The following is an 18,546-nucleotide window of genomic DNA, read 5'->3' on the forward strand; positions in this document are numbered from 1 at the left end:
AAGTTCAATTTTTGATGGAGCAGTGAATTTATTAAAACTTCTAAACATGTCTTTCTTACAGTTTCGTCAAAAATCTGCAAAGCCTGTACTTTTATATTGGTAACTGCAATTTGGATTGCACCGCTTATTAATTTCAACGTGATGAGAACGATATTTTTCGAAATAGCGGCGAAACGTACGTTCCACTTCATAGACAGATTCACCTTTTGTGAGGTGTGGCGCATAAAGCTACTTCTTTTGTGACACCGGCGTCGCGATGGAATGGTGTAACAATCAAAAAAATGTTGCTTCAGCGCCATCCAAAACCTCTACTTCGAAGTTCCAAAAATTCAACTAGCAGAATAAAAAGCTAACAACTATGAAGAAACATCTTCGAGAGCGAGAGACTTTTTTTGTTTCGTTGTACCAAAACATGTTCGGTACTTGCGATTTGTAGCATGTTCCTGCATTGATTGACTAATGGTATCTTTTCGGCTCTTCAGTCAGGTGTACGATTCCAATGTTATGCGTGTTATTTTGCGACTGGTCTAGCCATCTTGATCAGATGTTTTTCAGACATTATGCCAAAAAATAAGCTCTTTAAACTGGTCAGGCTTCAGAAAACATAACACGTAGTAGTATTTCCATTGGACGTTTCCTTTTAATCCTGTAATACAGTGTATATTTTCTAATATTCCTTGATTTGTGTGGAAAGTATAGCATGTTATCTTTTAGAGGATAATAGGTACCTACATTATAGTTCTTCCGATTTTAGCGTGTCTGTGTAAATGAAAGCTCACGCATTTATTCCTTAATTACATTTATCTCGAGTAAACCGCCGGATCACGTTACGTAAATCCCGCAACAGCTCATCGACACAACTGCTCGACACTTTCAGGTGGTGTACTGCCAGTCACCAACAGTGAAATTTGTGGTAAGGGCTTATGGAACAAAACTGCTGAGGTCATCGGTCCATAAGCTTACACACTATTTAATCTAACTTAAACTAACTTACGCTAAGGACGACACACACACCCATGCCAGAGGGAGGACTCAAACCTCCGACGGGGGGAAGCCGCACGGACTGTGACAAGACGCCCTGGACTGCGTGGCTACCCCGCGCTGAACAGTAACTTCAGTGAATTATTGTTGGATTTCCACAACGTCATCTCTCAACAGACTCGAGAGCTGTACATTCAACAGGTCCTTTGGGGTCTCATTCATTTTTACTTACGTATGTGATGTTTTGTAGCAGTTCTTCCCTGTTCTATTTTACACGACCTCCTAAATGTATCGAAAAAGCGGTAACATTTAGGAATCTGTTAGTAAAGTTTGGGTTGCTTGGAGGAAGAGACCAAACTACGAGGTCTTGGGTCTCACCGGATTAGGGAAGGATGGGGAAGGAAGTCGGCCGTACGCTTCCAAAGGAACCATCCTGGCATTTGCCTGGAGCGATCTAGGGAAATCAAGGAAAACCTAAATCACGATGGCCGGACGCGGGATTGAACCGTCGTCCTCCCGAATGCGAGTCTAGCGTGCTAACCACTGCGCCACCTCGCTTGGTGGAAACTGACAATTGGACAGAAAAATTTACTGTCATCTACACGTTAGTGTTTCGGACAGCTTTAATTAGCTGTTCCTTGAAAATCATGGAAATGAGCACATGTTTGTCTAATCGTCCATTCAGAATTGTTCATGCTTTATATTCATAATGTACGTACGTTTCTTCCCAATGCACCACATTAACTGATTCGATATTTGACATCATAATCGTTAAAAAAATTACTTAAGACGCATACCTCATCAACATCTACATCTACATCTACAAGATTACTCTGCAATTCACATTTAAGTGCTTGGCAGAGGGTTCATCGAACCACAATCATACTATCACCCTACCGTTCCACTCCCGAACAGCGCGCGGGAAAAACGAACACCTAAACCTTTCTGTTCGAGCTCTGATTTATCTTATTTTATTTTGATGATCATTCCTACCTATGTAGGTTGGGCTCAACAAAATATTTTCGCATTCGGAAGAGAAAGTTGGTGACTGAAATTTCGTAAATAGATCTCGCCGCGACGAAAAACGTCTTTGCTTTAATGACTTCCATCCCAACTCGCGTATCATATCTGCCACACTCTCTCCCCTATTATATGATAATACAAAACGATCTGCCCTTTTTTGCACCCTTTCGATGTCCACCGTCAATCCCACCAGGTAAGAATCCCACACCGCGGAGCAATATTCTAACAGAGGACGAACGAGTGTAGTGTAAGCTGTCTCTTTAGTGGACTTGTTGCATCTTCTAAGTGTCCTGCCAATGAAACGCAACCTTTGGCTCGCCTTCCCGACAATATTATCTATGTGGTCCTTCCAACTGAAGTTGTTCGTAATTTTAACACCCAGGTACTTAGTTGAATTGATAGCCTTGAGAATTGTACTATTTATCGAGTAAGCGAATTCTAACGGATTTCTTTTGGACCTCATGTGGATCATTTCACACTTTTCGTTATGTAGCGTCAACTGCCACCTGCCACACCATACAGCAATCTTTTCTAAATCGCTTTGCAACTGATACTGGTCTTCGGATGACCTTACTATACGGTAAATTACAGCATCATCTGCGAACAACCTAAGAGAACTGCTCTGATTGTCACCCAGGTCATTTATATAGATCAGGAACAGCAGAGGTCCTAGGACGCTTCCCTGGGGAACACCTGATATCACTTCAGTTTTACTCGATGATTTGCCATCTATTACTATGAACTGCGACCTTCCTGACAGGAAATCACGAATCCAGTCCCACAACTGAGACGATAGATACCCCATAGGCCCGCAACTTGGTTAGAAGTCGCTTGTGAGGAACGGTGTCAAAAGCTTTCCGGAAATCTAGAAATACAGAATCAACTTGAGATTCCCTGTCGATAACGGCCGTTACTTCGTGCGAATAAAGAGCCAGCTGCGTTTCACAAGAACGATGTTTTCTGAAATCATGCTGATTACGTATGAATAGATCGTTTTCTTTGAGGTGATTCATAATGTTTGAATACAGTATATGCTCCAAAACCCTACTGCAAACCGACGTCAATGATATAGGTCTGTAGTTCGATGGATTACTCCTACTACCCTTCTTAAACATTGGTGCGACGTGCGCAATTTTCCAATCTGTAGGTACAGATCTATCGGTGAGCGAGCGGTTGTATATGATTGCTAAGTAGGGAGCTATTGTATCAGCGTAATCTGAAACGAACGTAATCGGTATACAGCCTGGACCTGAAGACTTGCCCGTATCAAGCGATTGGAGTTGCTTCGCAACCCCTAAGGTATCTACTTGTAAGAAATTCATGCTAGCAGCTGTTCGTGTTTCAATTCCTGGAATATTCCAGAATCAGGGTATTGCATGGAAGGACAAAGGAGTGCAGGGATGGTCTTACTACTGGTGATACGTTACTTACTACCGTCGCCTTTGCACGCCGCTGTTCGCCCAATAGTGCGAACTTACTTGTACCACGAACGGCGTGAGACTGTTGCATTTGCTTCCTGTCTGCAGGGTACTTGAGAACGGCGCACGAAGAGGAAGTGAGGCAGCTGCCGACAGCTCGCCCGCCGCTGCCGACGCACGACTCGGGCAGGCTTCGCTCAGTGGAGACGTTCGTGAGTACGCGCTCCGGACACCCCAAGATCACGTCCATCTCTCTCCATTACGAGGGAGACGCGACGCCCGCGGACACGAGCAAGTTCCAAAACGTCCACACACCGCCGAAAGACCCGGATTCTGCGACACCGCTGTCTGCCTACTCTCCTTCGGACACGCGGGCAGAGAAGCACCACCAGGCTAAAGTTAGCATGCGCGCGGAGAAGGCTGGTCTGTGCGAGGATCAGTCTCTGTACAAGCAGACTGCGCCGCCGCACCAAAAAGACGCAGCTCACAAAATATACGATGTAGCATCCAAAGTCAGAGCGCCGATATCTTACACTGAGAGATGCTACGGCGACGGCGAGTCGGGATCGATGTCTCGCAGAAGCCGGAAGACTCAAGAGAATGACAGGACGTACGTGGTCGAAAGGAAAAGGTTTGAGCTACAGAAAGAGAAATACGCCGCCGAGCGAGACGGGCTCGTCACTGGCAAAGACTCTGCCAATGAGGACAGCAAGTGTCCGACGCCGAGGGGAAGTAATACATTCGTCAAGGAAAAAGTTGAGTACAACAGTGGCAAGATGGACGCGAGAAGACAGATAGTGGAAGCTGAGATGTGCGAAGAAGTGAAGTTTACGGGTACACGAGAAAGAAGATCGGTTTCTCCGGAGAAGGCGTTCAGCAAGGGCGCGGCCACTGCCGCCCAGAAGTCCGACACGTTGAAATCGACGTCCACCGTCTCAGTGGAGGAAGACGAGTATTGTGAACAGGACGTTTCCGACGACTCTGAAAGCGCGGAGGAAACGTACGGTTCAATTGCAGACAAGAAAATTTCGAAAAGAGTATCGCCCATCTACGATAATGTCTGCGAAACTGGAGACAGGCCGGAAGCGCGCAAGAAAGCGGCGCCCGAGAACGGGAGGCAGATCTCTGGGAAGTCTAGCGCAGTGGTTAAAGGACAATCTGCGAGTTCGTCGCGGAAGGTAACGGAGGTAGAGAAGAGAAGTTCGAGGAAGGCGAGTGGCAGTGCGAGTGGGAAGCGAAGGTCGGAGTCTCCGGTTTACGAGAACCGGGAGATTATTTGCATGGAGAAGGACAGGAAGATGCAGCAACGCACGAGACAGGAGCAGCGCCAGCACGAGACGGCGATGCTGGAGGAGCTGACGCGCGCCGCCGACCAGATCCTGCAGGCGGTCAACGGCTACTCGGACGACGACTCCAACAGGCCGAGCAGCGCGGAGGACGAGGACCGAGGCAGGAGGCACCGGCGCGGGCAGCCGCGGGCCGGGGGCGGAGGCGCGCTCTGCACCATCAGCGAGGCGCCGCAGCGCAAGGGGCAGCGCCAGCCGGCGGGGGCGGCGGGGGCGGGGGCGAGGGCGGCGGCGCGCCGGCCGGCCAAGCCTCAGCTGGGGCCCACGTCTTCCACGTCGTCCGTGGACAGCGTCAGCGAGCGGCGCGCGGCCGCGGCGGCGGCGCGGAGGGAGCGCGCGGCCCGGCTGGTGCAGCGCGCGAGCAGCCGCGAGCAGCTGCTGCAGGCGCGCGCCAGCTCCTCCGAGGACGCGCTGTCCAGCCTCGAGGCCGAGGAGCGCCGCCCCCGGCCGCCGCCCCCGCGCAGGCAGAGGCCAGCCGGCACCTCCGCCTCCACGGCCGCCGCGGCCCGGGCGCAGCCCGCCGCCGAAGGACACAAGCGGCTTTCCAGTGGCGAGGCTGCAGTCGTTTCCAGGACGGCGGACAGGTGAGTGCACACTCTCGATTCATCTACACCAGGGCTTCCCGACGTGTGGGAACGTGTAGAAGCTGTGAGGACCGGGCGTGAGTCGTGCTTCGGTAGCTCAGTTGGTAGAGCACTCGCCCGCGAATGGCAAGTCTCGGTCGGGCACACAGTTTTAATCTGCCAGGAAGTTTCATATCAGCGCACACTCCGCTGTAGAGTGAAAATCTCAGTCTGGAAACATCCCCCAGGCTGTGGCTAAGCCATGTCTCCGCAATATCCTTTCTCCCAGGAGTGCTAGTTCTGCAAGGTTCGCAGAAGAGCTTCTGCGAAGTTTGAAAGGTAGGAGACGAGGTACTGGCAGAACTGAAGCTGTGAGGAAGGCTCGTGAGTCGTGCTTGGGTAGCTCAGATGGAAGATCACTTGCCCACGAAAGTAAATGGTCCCGAGTTCGAGTCTCGATCAGGCAGACAGTTTTAATCCGGCAGGAAGTTTACACCAGCGCACACTCCACTGCAGAGTGAAAATCTCAGTATGTGCTTGTTTGCATTTTATGCAGGTCGTTGGCACCTAAAGCAGAATAAGCTAATTTTCACTTCACTAAAGCTTATGAAAGTGTAAACTGGTACAAACACAAATATGGTATTTAGCAAGAGTTCGGATTATTTTGTATTCATTAATTCATTACAAATCAGGCCTAGTTACATTTTTGCTCATTTAAGCACTCTACATTAACAGTAACACTACTGTAATGCATCTATATAAATTAGTCTTTTAAAATAATAAGATTTTTAAATTCATGCTTAGATTATAATCTGGGAATGCATAAAAATTTTCAGTTTATTTGTTATTGTTGTTGTTGTGGTCTTCAGTCCTGAGACTGGTTTGATGCAGCTCTCCATGCTACTCTATCCTGTGCAAGCTTCTTCATCTCCCAGTACCTACTGCAACCTACTTTCTTCTGAATCTGCTTAGTGTATTCATCTCTTGGCCTCCCTCTACGGTTTTTACCCTCCACGCTGCCCTCCAATACTAAATTGGTGATCCCTTGATGCCTCAGAACATGTCCTATTAACCGGTCCCTTCTTTAATTGGGAACATGGAACTTGCATTAAGAAGCTTTCAGTTCCCATAGGTTTCGCTCTGAAATTCAAAGTTACTGTGCTATTGACTGACTAGGGATCCGCCATGGATTTTCGACTGAAGAAGGGGTCCACCAGCTGAATAGGTTGGGAAGCCCATTTAGGGCGTCCGACACGCGGTCCGCGCGTCGCTTGAGGGTCAAATCGAGTATCAGTGTGGCCCGAGAAGTGAGTATCTCCCTCACGCCACCGGTGGAACAAAGAAAAAAACATTCCATAAAATTGCGTTTATGTAAAACAAACAAGTTTGATAGAAACTACCTTGCACAGCAATACTAAAACGGCTAATTAAAGAATGTTTTCAAGGAAACCAACTATTAAAACTTCAGTATAGGAGCGGCTGCCGATACATGGCTGTCAACACACACCACACAAAAAACAACAAAGAAGTTTGATAGAAATTAACATACGGCAACACTTAAACAGGCAATTTAAGATTATTTTCAAGAAAACCAACAATTAAAGCTTCAGTAGCGCCACGCTCATTAACATTCCAAGATAACAAGAAACAATGTACAAGGACATTTAAAAAATTGCATAATAATTCAAACAAAATCAATACGTTAAGGTACACTACTGGCCATTAAAATTGCTACACCAAAAAGAAATGCAGATGATATACGGGTATTCATTGGACAAATATATTATACTAGAACTGATGTGTGATTACATTTTCACGCAAGTTGGGTGCATAGATCCTGAGAAATCAATACCCAGAACAACCACCTCTGGCCGTAATAACGGCCTTCATACGCCTGTGCATTTTAGTCAAACAGAGCTTGGATGGCTTGTACAGGTACAGCTGCCCATGCAGCTTCAACACGATACCACAGTTCATCAAGAGTAGTGACTGGCGTATTGTGACGAGCCAGTTGCTCGGCCACCGTTGACCAGACGTTTTCAATTGGTGAAAAATCTGGAGAATGTGCTGGCCAGGGCAGCAGTCGAATATTTTCTGTATCCAGAAAGGCCCGTACAGGACCTGCAACACGTGGTCGTGCATTATCCTGCTGAAATGTAGGGTTTCGCAGTGATCGAATGGAGGGTAAAGACACGGTTCGTAACACATATGAAATGTAACGTCCACTGTTCAAAGCACCGTCAATGCGAACAAGAGGTGACCGAGACGTGTAACAGATGGCACCCTATACCGTCATGCCGGGTGATACGCCAGTATGGTGATGACGAATACATGCTTCCAATGTGTGTTTAATGCGATGTCTCCAAACATGGATGCGACCATCATGATGCTGTAAACAGAGCCTGGATTTATCCGAAAAAATGACGTTTTGCCATTCGTGCACCCAGGTTCGTCGTTGAGTACACCATCGCAGGCGCCCCTCTCTGTGATGCAGCATCAAGGGTAACCGCAACCATGGTCTCCGAGCTGATAGTCCATGCTGCTGCGAGCGTCGTCGAACTATTCGTGCAGATGGTTGTTGTCTTGCAAACGTCCCCATCTGTTGACTCAGGGATCAAGACGTGGCTGCACGATCCGTTACAGCCATGCGGATAAGATGCCTGTCATCTCGACTGCTAGTGATACGAGGCCGTTGAGATCCAGCACGGCGTTCCGTATTACCCTCCTGAACCTACAGATTCCATATTCTGCCAACAGTCATTGGATCTCGACCAACGCGAGCAGCCATGTCACGATACGATAAACAATCCGACCTTTATCAAAGTTGTAAAGGTGATGGTACGTATTTCTCCTCCTTACACGAGGCATCACAACAATGTTTCTCCAGGCAAAGCCGGTCAACTGCTGTTTGTGTATGAGAAATCGGTTGGAAACTTTCCTCATGTCAGCACGTTGTAGGTGTCGCCACCGGCGCCAACCTTGTGTGAATGCTCTGAAAAGGTAATCATTTGCATATCACAGCATCTTCTTCCTGTCGGTTAAATTTCGCGTCTGTAGCACGTCATCTTCGTGGTGTAACAATTTTAATGGCCAGTAGTGTATATCTCTACTGTGGCTTCTTACGTTCCAACAGACACTGTAATTTGGATACGCACCAAATGCAGATGGCCAGTTAAAATGTACACCAATAACCCGAAAGGCTCCTCATCACTGAGTAAGAGAGTGTACAAATACAAATATGCACACACGTATGACCCAGACGTGCGTACCTTTAGGCTAAATGCAAACCACTTCATTTACAGGCCAAATCCAATAACTCGCCCCAAGCAGAGCCACAAGGTCTACAACAAACAGAAATTACAGTCAGTAGTATCAAATACCCAATAATTCAAACAATGTTTTCGAGCACCACATTACAAATTTCAGAATACTAGCTTGGAGTTTACCGAAACCTTCAGCTTGACACAGACAGCCCCAAAAGAGGTCTATGGAAGGCATAAAGGATCCGGTTCTTGGACAGCTCCCACCTGGAGAGAATTAACAACCTTTAAGTACAGTACATACTGAAGAGTCTTCATACATAATTTCAAATAAATAGGCTCCGGATAATACTGCCCTGCTCTCTGGAGCAAGCTGCTAATCTCTGCACAACTTTGAAATCTTATCAAGATCCGACTGAATGTTTATGCTGCTTCTTTCCGACTGTACTTCATTATAGATAACTGTGTCATCTGCAAAAAGCCTGATTTTACTATTAATATCGTCTACAAGATCATTAATATACAACATGAACGGCAAGGGCCCCCCCAACACACTTCTATGGGACACAACTAAAGTTACTTCTACATCTGATGATGAGTCTCCATCCAACATAATATGCTGTGTCCTCCCTACCAAAAAGTCCTCAACCCAGACACAAATTTCATTTGATACTCTATATGATCGTACTTTTGATAAGTGTAGGTGCAGTACTGAGTCAAATGCTTTTTGGAAATCAAGAAACACTGCATCTACATGGTTACTTTGACCCAAAGCTTTCAGTATACCATATGAGAAAAGTATGAGTTTCAAATTATCAATGTTTTCAAAATCTATGCTGGGTGGCATTGAGGAGGTCATTCTGTTAAAGATATCTCATTGTGTTTGAGATTTTAATGTGTTCTAAAATTCTACAACAAATCAATGTCAGGGACATTGGAGGCTAGTTTTGTGGATCACTTCACTACCCTTCTTTTGGACAGGTGGGACCTGTGCCTTTTTCCAAGAACTGTGTACAACTTTTTGGTCAAGGGATCTGCTATAGGTAATAGAACAGGAGCTAACTCAGCCACAAGTTCAGTATAGGGTTTGATAGGGATTCCTTCAGGACCTGGAGCTTTGTTCAATTTTAATTATTTCAACTGTCTCACAACACCACTGACACTAATACTCATTTCATTCATCTTTTCAGTGGTATGAAGATTAAATTAGGGCAGTTCTCCTAGGTCTTCTTTTTAAAGTAACATTTGAAAATTAATTTAAGCATTTCATCTTTTGCTTTGCTACCATCAATTTTAGTACCAGTAGCATTTACTAGGAACTTGTCACTAACTTTGGTGCCACTGATAGCCTTTAAATATGACAAGAATTGCTTTGGGTTCTTTGAAAGATCACTTGACACTATTCTGCTATAGTAGTGATTGAAGGAAACACACATTGCTCTCTTGGCAGTCAAACACACGCTGCTCTCTTGGCAGTCAAACACATTTCATTCAGCATCTCTTTATCTGTAGTCTTACACTTTGTTTTACACCTATTATGTAGCAATCTCTGTTTCTTTACAGTGAGTGTATGCCATGGAGATTACTGTAAGGAAGACACATTAAGTTGCAGACAGTCACAATTAAAAGAAAATCATGTAAAGCTTTCAGCCACAGTTTTCATCAGTAAAAGAGGGACACACACCATTCATATACACAAGCAACCACACTTCATGCACACATAACCACCAATGCCAGCACCTCGGGCTAGAATGCAAATATCACATGGGATGCAAGCAGAAATCTGGATGGGACAGGGAAGGGATAATTCAGTATGAATGGGAAGAGAGATGAACACTGTCTAGTGGATTGTGAAGGGACTAGAACTCCAGGTGCAGTGTTAGGAAGATGTGGGGCAGGGAGCTGGAGAAAAAGGAGCAAAAAAGGAGAAAAGCTGGGAAAGACTAGCAGATGCATTGACAGAGGGCAGCAATTAATCAGGATGGAAGATGAGAATGGCAAGGGTATGATAGGCCAGAGGAGATAAAACTGTTGGGTGAAGGGTCCGAGGACAATATGTTACCATAGGCTGAGACCAGGATAGTTATGGTAGTAGAGAAAGTGTTCTAAGGATAACTCTCATCTGCGCAGTTCAGAAAAGGTGGTGGTGGAGGGAAGGATCCAGCCAGTAAAGCAGCCATTGAAATCAAGTGTGTTATGTTCAGCTGCCACACGATGGCCTACTTTGCTCCTGACCACAGTTTGCCATTGGCCATTCATCGTGATGAAGAGCTGGTCGGTAGTCCTGCCAATATAAAAAGCTTTGCAATGGTTGTAGCAGAGCTGGTAAATAACATGACTGTTTGCACAGGTGGCCCTGTCCTTGAAGGAGTAGAATAAACCTGCAACAGGACTGGAAAAGGAAGTGCTGGGTGAGTGGATTGGGCAGGTTTTGCATCTATGTATTTCATAGGTATATGACCCTTGTGGCAAGGAGTTTAGGTTCAGAGCGGCAAAGAGATGGACTAGGATGTTGTGGAGGATGGTTGGGTGATGGAGCACCCCTTTAGGAGGGATGGGAAGTATCTCGGGTAGGATGTCCTCATTTCAGGGACAATCAAAGGCATCACTGGTCCAGTTGTTTCAGTCCAAGGACGTACTTGTTCTTGGGGGGGGGGGGGGGGGGGAGGATTGAGCTGTGAGTGGAAATGGCCCAGGAGATCTGTTTGTGGACTAGGTCTGTCAGTGAAGGCCTTGGTGAGACCCTCAACACACTGACCAAGGGAGTTTTTGTCACTGCAGATACGTCATCCCCCAAGTGGCCAGCTCTGTGGAAGGGAATTTTTGTGTGTGAAAGGGATGACAGCAGTCAAAATGCAGGTACTGTTGGTGGACAGAGGTGCAGATGGCGCCATCTAGAGCAGGAGGTCAACACCTAGGAAGGTGGCATGCTGGGTCCAGGAGGATCATGTGAAGCAGATGGAAGAGAAGGTGTTGAATTTCTGAAAGAAAGAAGGTAGGGCATCTTCGAACTGAGTCCAGATCATAAAGATATCATCAGTGAACCTGAACCAGACTAGGGGTTTGGTGTTTTGGGAGGCTGGGAAGGTCTCCTCTAAATGGCTCATAAAAATGTTGGTATAGGAAGGTGCAGTGCAGGTGCCCATGGCTGTGCTGCAGATTTGTTTATATATCTTCCCTTCAAAGGCTAAAGTTATCAAGATGTATGAGAAATGAGGTAGAGGATTTAGTCTGAAGAGCATTGGGAAAGCTAAGTCAATAGTGGCAAGACCATGGGCACGAGGGAGGTGGCATCAACAGTGATGAGTAAGGACAAGGAGGTAAAAGAATAGGGATGGTGGAGAGTTTATGAAGGAAATGTTTGGAAACTTTGGTGTGGGAAGCTAGATTACAGGCAATTGGTAGAAAATATTGGTCAGTGTGGGTCAAAATTCGTTCAGTGAGGGCACAATAACCATCCACAATGGGGTGTCCAGAATTGCTGAGTTTGTGGATTTTGGGGAGCATGTGGATGGTGAGTATGTAGGGTGTCGCAGGGGTGAGGACGGAAATGGATTCAGGGGAGGTGTTCTGGGAAGGACCTAAGGCTTTAAGCAGGGATTGCAGACTGTGTTGAACTTCTGGGGTGGGATTACTCTTGCAGAGTAGGTGGAGGAGTCAGATAATTGCCGTGTTTTATGACAACAGTGGAACCTTTTTCTGCAGGTAGTATGATAGGTCAGGATTCGTTTTGAGGTTGTGTATGGCTGTTCTTTCTTTTATTGAAAGGTTGGTGTTCTGAAGAAGGGACCTGGGGAAGGATGATGAGATTAAGCTGGAGGTAAGCAATTCTTGGCAGGTAACTAGCGTGTGGTTAGGTGGGAGGGTGAGAGGATCATGATTGGATGGCAGTATGAACTGGAAGAGGCAGGTTTCAGAGTTGGAATTAGGGTGGTTTTGGTTGGAGGGACTCACAGCAAAGAAGTGCTTCCATTGAAGGGATAGGGGGCAGGAGAGTAGGTCTTTGACAAATCCAGCACGGTTTAATTTGGGTGTAGGGTTAAAGGTGAGGCCTTTGTGTAGAATAGAAACTTCTGTGGAGCTGAGAGTTTTGGTGGAAAGATTAACAACAATGTTATGGGAATGTTTTGGCTCTGGATTTGATGGAGAGCTTCCAGAAAGTTTAGGGGATCTGGCACATTGAAAAGGTCAGCTAGGCAGGATTTAGCTGTTGTGAGGGGTGGGTGAGGAGCAACAGAATGGGTACATCAGGGATTGGATAGTGGTGCCTGAGGCGGCAGTAAGATGTAAGCAGGCTGAATAACTTATGGAGGTGGTATCTGGAATTCTCCTCCAGGTGCTGGAGAGCAAGGGATTCAGTTTCTGAGATGTGATGCACAGAGTAGGGATTGCAGAGTAGTACTATGTTACAGAGGGAGTAGAGGTGGTTCTGGGATGCCTGTGCCATGGAGATGTGTTTTCGTTTGGGGGGGGGGGGGGGCGAGAGGGATTCCATGGTTTAGGAAGCATTTGAGAAATAGGATGTGGAGCTGGGTTTTAGACAGAGAAAGGGATACATTTCCGAACTGGCGCAGAAAGATGGACAAGGGTTCATTGTGGCAAGAATGGTGTAAAAAATATGGGAACTTCGCAGAAATAGGCAAGATAGGTGTTGAGGGTTCAGAGAGGACCTATAACCGACAAGCCGCGTAAAAATGCGTAAAAAATATGGAAAGAAACGCAGAAACACGAAAAGAAGCGCAAAAATACGTAGAGATGGCTTAAAAATAGGCACAAACCCGCAAAAATACGCGAAACCTCGTGAAACAAGATGAATAAACACTAAAATACGTTAAAACATAGAGAAACATATATATATATATATATATATATATATATATATATATATATATATATATATATATATATATATACTCCTGGAAATGGAAAAAAGAACACATTGACACCGGTGTGTCAGACCCACCATACTTGCTCCGGACACTGCGAGAGGGCTGTACAAGCAATGATCACACGCACGGCACAGCGGACACACCAGGAACCGCAGTGTTGGCCGTCGAATGGCGCTAGCTGCGCAGCATTTGTGCACCCCCGCCGTCAGTGTCAGCCAGTTTGCCGTGGCATACGGAGCTCCATCGCAGTCTTTAACACTGGTACCATGCCGCGACAGCGTGGACGTGAACCATATGTGCAGTTAACGGACTTTGAGCGAGGGCGTATAGTGGACATGCGGGAGGCCGGGTGGACGTACCGCCGAATTGCTCAACACGTGGGGCGTGAGGTCTCCACAGTATATCGATGTTGTCGCCAGTGGTCGGCGGAAGGTGCACGTGCCCGTCGACCTGGGACCGGAACGCAGCGACCCACGGATGCACGGCTAGACCGTAGGATCCTACGCAGTGCCATAAGGGACCGCACCGCCACTTGCCAGCAAATTAGGGACACTGTTGCTCCTGGGGTATCGGCGAGGACCATTCGCAACCGTCTCCATGAAGCTGGGCTACGGTCCCGCACACCGTTAGGCCGTCTTCCGCTCACGCCCCAACATCGTGCAGCCCGCCTCCTGTGGTGTCGCGACAGGCGTGAATGGAGGGACGAATGGAGACGTGTCATTTTCAGCGATGAGAGTCGCTTCTGCCTTGGGGCCAATGATAGTCGTATACGTGTTTGGCACCGTGCAGGTGAGCGCCACAATCAGGACTGCATACGACCGAGGCACACAGGGCCAACACCCGGCATCATGGTGTGGGGAGCGATCTCCTACACTGGCCGTACACCTCTGGTGATCGTCGAGGGGACACTGAATAGTGCACGGTACATCCAAACCGTCATCGAACCCATCGTTCTACCATTCCTAGACCGGCAAGGGAACTTGCTGTTCCAACAGGACAATGCACGTCCGCATGTATCTCGTGCCACCCAACGTGCTCTAGAAGGTGTAAGTCAACTACCCTGGCCAGCAAGATCTCCGGATCTGTCCCCCATTGAGCATGTTTGGGACTGGATGAAGCGTCGTCTCACGCATTCTGCACGTCCAGCACGAACGCTGGTCCAACTGAGGCGCCAGGTGGAAATGGCATGGCAAGCCGTTCCACAGGACTACATCCAGCATCTATACGATCGTCTCCATGGGAGAATAGCAGCCTGCATTGCTGCGAAAGGTGGATATACACTGTACTAGTGCCGACATTGTGCATGCTCTGTTGCCTGTGTCTATGTGCCTGTGGTTCTGTCAGTGTGATCATGTGATGTATCTGACCCCAGGAATATGTCAATAAAGTTTCCTCTTCCTGTGACAATTAATTCACGGTGTTCTTATTTCAATTTCCAGGAGTGTATATATATATATATATATATATATATATATATATATATATATATATATGTATATATATATATATATATATATATATGTGTGTGTGTGTGTGTGTGTGTGTGTGTGTGTGTGTGTGTGTGTGTGTGTGTGTTGCGATAAGCAAAGAGACAGGGAGGGGAGATGGGTTAGCTAAAGGATCAAAAGTCTGTGTTACACAGGCAGCTGTGGAAAACAAAACTCTACAGTAAGTCCAGATGGTATCAGTAGCTTTCATCAGTAAAACACACTCACACACACACACACACACACACACACACCCACACACTCACACACAGCATTCATACACACAAGCATGTGAACCTCATGCACACATGACCACCAACTCCAGCAGCTCAGGCCATAATGCAGCTATCACTTGGGATGCAAGCGGCAATCTGGACAGGTTGAGGAAGGGGAATGGATAGTAGTGTATGGGTAGGGATTCAAATAAATGCTGTCCGTTGGAGAGTGCCAACAGGCACAGCATCAGGAGGATCTGCGACAGGGAGGTGGCGAAGAAAGGAGCAAAAAAGGGCAGGAGTGGGGAAAGAGAAGCAGTTGTGTTGGCAGAGAGTGGCAAATAAACAGGGTGGGATATGAGAATGAGGAGGAGATAGTAAGTCGGGGGGGGGGGGGGGGGGGAAACTCGTGGGTGAAAGGAGTGGGGACAGTATGTTATCATAGGTTGAGGCCAGAATAATTACAGGAACAGTGAATGTGTTGTAAGGATAACTCCCATCTGCACAGTTCAGAGGAGCTGGTGGTGGAGAAAATGATCCAAATGGCTTGGATAATGAGGAAGCCATTGAAATCAAGTGTGTTATGTTCAGCTGCCACACTGTGGTCTACTTTGTTCTTGGCCACAGTTTGCCAGTGGCTATTCATCCTGGTGAACAGCTGGTTGGTAGACTTACCAATATAAAAAGCCATGCAAAGGTTGCAGCAGACCTAGTAAATGACATGGTTGTTTTCACAGGTGGTCCTGTCCCTAAAGGAGTAGGATAAACCTGTGACAGGACTGGGACAGGAAATGATGAGTGGGGGAATTGAGTGTGTTTTGCACCTGTGTCTTTCTGGATGTTGTGGAGGATGGGTGGGTTGGCTGGGTTGAGGAGGACCATGTGAAGCATATGAGAGAGGTGGTGTTAAGGTTGTGAAGGAATGGAGATTGGATGTCTTGGCCCTGATCCAGATCAGGAAGATATTGTAGGAGGGATGCAACGCATCTTTGGCATGATGTCCTTCATTTTGGGGAATGACTATAGGTAATCAAAGCCCTGAAAAAGGATGTGGTTCTGTTGTTACAGTCTGAGGTGGTATTGGTTGATGAAAGGGACACTCCTTTGTGCATGGTTCTTGGGGTTGGTAGGAGGATACGAACTGTGATGGAAAATGGCATAGGAGATCTTTTTTTGGACTAGGTCTGGGGGTAGTGCCTGTCTATAAAGGGCTTAGTGAACCCTCAGCATACTGACCAAGGGAGCTTTTGTCACTGCAGATACACCATCCCCAAGTGGCCAGGCTGTATGTGAGGGATTTTTTTTGTGTGAAAGGTATGACAGCTGTCAAAATTCAGGTACTGTTGGTGGTTGATGGGATTAATGTGGATAGAGGTGCTAATAGAGCCATCAGAGAGCAGGAAGTCAACATCTAAGATGGTGGAACGCTGGGTTGAGGAAGACCATGTGAAGCATATGAGAGAGGTGGTGTTAAGGTTGTGAAGGAATGGAGATTGGATGTCTTGGTCCTGATCCAGATCAGGAAGATATCGTCAATGAACCTGAACCAGGCTAATGCTTGGTGTTTGGGAGTCTAGATAGGTCTTTTTTACATGGTCCATAAAAAGGTTGGTATAGGAGGGTACAAGCAGCTGCCCATGTCTGTACTGCAGATTTGTTTGTATACCTTCCTTTCAAAGGAGAAGTAGTTGTGGGTTAGGAAAAGTTAATAATGTGTATGAGGAATGAGATAGTGGGTCTGGAGTCTGAAGGACAATGGGAAAGCTTGTGTTCAATAACAGTAAGACCATGGGCATGAGGCAAATGGATAAAGGTGAGATTTCTTGAAGGAGTCTGAAGGACACTGGGAAAGCTAGTGTTCAATAGCAGTAAGACCATGGGCATGAGGAAAATTAATTCAGGGGCGATGTTCTGGGAAGGGCCTAAAGCTTTAAGCAGGGACTGGAGGTTGTGTTGGACTTATGGGATGGGATCACTTTGGCAGAGTTTATAGGTGGATGAGTCAGATAACTGGTGGAGGCCTTCTACCATGTAGTCACTGTGATTCATAACAACAGGGGTGGAACCTTTGACTGCATGTAGTATGATTAGGTCAGAATTTGGTTTGGGCTGTGTATGGCTATTCTTTCTTCCACTGAAACGCTGGTATTCTGAGGAAGGGATGTGGGGAAGGATGGCGAGGAATTCCTGGAAGGTGACCAATGGGTGGATGGGTAGTAGGGGGTGGAGAGGATCATGGTTGGTTGGTGGCATGAACTGGAAGAGGCAGGTTTCAATGTGGTTTTGGTTGCAGGGACTGATGGAAAAGAAGTGCTTCCATTGCAGTGAGTGAGAGAAGGAGAGTAGGTCTTTGACAAATGCAGCTTATGGATGTAAGGCTAAAGGTGAGGCCTTTGGATAGGACTTAAAATTCTGTGGAGCTGAGGGTTTTGGTGGGAAGATTTAACAATAGTGTTATGGGAATGTTTTGGTTCTGGATTTTGTGGAGTCAGCCAAACATGTTTCATTCAAAATCTCTCTTTCTATGAACCTATGCTTTGTTTTACACCTACTATGCAGAGTTCTCTAATTCTCTTTTTCTTTATAAGTTTAACAAGCCTACCTCTGAGTTGAGCACCACCACACACAGTGCAATGGCTACCTCAGCTACAAGGGAGGTTGACTTCAATTACTCACTTTAGACATATACAGAAAACAAAAGCTTTTCCTACTTAGTATAACCTAAGGTGGGCTTTTAATCTGAACTTGGTTCTGTTTTGTTTTTCAGTAACTACATAATTTAATTGATATAATATTTTATCATCTTGAACATATTATCCATTTCAGTGTCAGTTTTGTCCAAAAGAGAATTATAATTATGCCATAAATATTACCTGTCTAAATACTTGGTGGCTTAGTATGCAATAATGTATGTAATTTGTCAGTTACATTAACCATTAATCCATGAAATTTTGGGTGAACAACTGGATGTCAATAACTTGCTGGCACAATATTTCACTGCATAGTCTTCTGACCATTTCCAAGTAAATACGGCATGTACATTGAGCTCCCCTATTTAAAAACACACTGTCACATGCGAGGTGTGTGCAGTTGTCACTGAAAATCACCATCCTAGTTGATAAGGGTCTCAGACAGTGCATAATAACTTAGATAATTTTTCTGATACATTAATCATTATTCTATGAAATTTAGGGCTGAGGCACTTATTATTTGGGACGGTAGTTTCCAGTTAGATGACGCATGGAAACCTGTCACTGAAAACTTTGTGCCCTGCATAGCCGGCGTTGCTCTACAATTTTACTGTGTGAAGACAGTTAATCAATGAGCAAGTTATCACTTTGGAGGGCACTCACAGCAGCACACA

The 18,546-nt window shown here is 46.3% G+C and overlaps 1 protein-coding gene across 5 annotated transcripts in view; it reads left to right on the forward strand.

Annotated features, from left to right (window-relative positions):
* LOC126345346 (uncharacterized) overlaps positions 1-18,546 on the forward strand; it is a 997,319-nt gene that overhangs the window by 965,345 nt on the left and 13,428 nt on the right. For all 5 annotated transcript variants that reach the window (XM_050002094.1, XM_050002095.1, XM_050002096.1 and 2 more), the window contains one exon: positions 3,531-5,352. In XM_050002094.1, coding sequence (XP_049858051.1) covers positions 3,531-5,352 — 1,822 coding nt within the window. The remainder of the gene's footprint in view (positions 1-3,530; positions 5,353-18,546) is intronic.

Source organism: Schistocerca gregaria, chromosome 1 (assembly GCF_023897955.1).
Source record: "Schistocerca gregaria isolate iqSchGreg1 chromosome 1, iqSchGreg1.2, whole genome shotgun sequence".
Classification (NCBI taxonomy): Eukaryota; Metazoa; Arthropoda; class Insecta; order Orthoptera; family Acrididae; genus Schistocerca; species Schistocerca gregaria.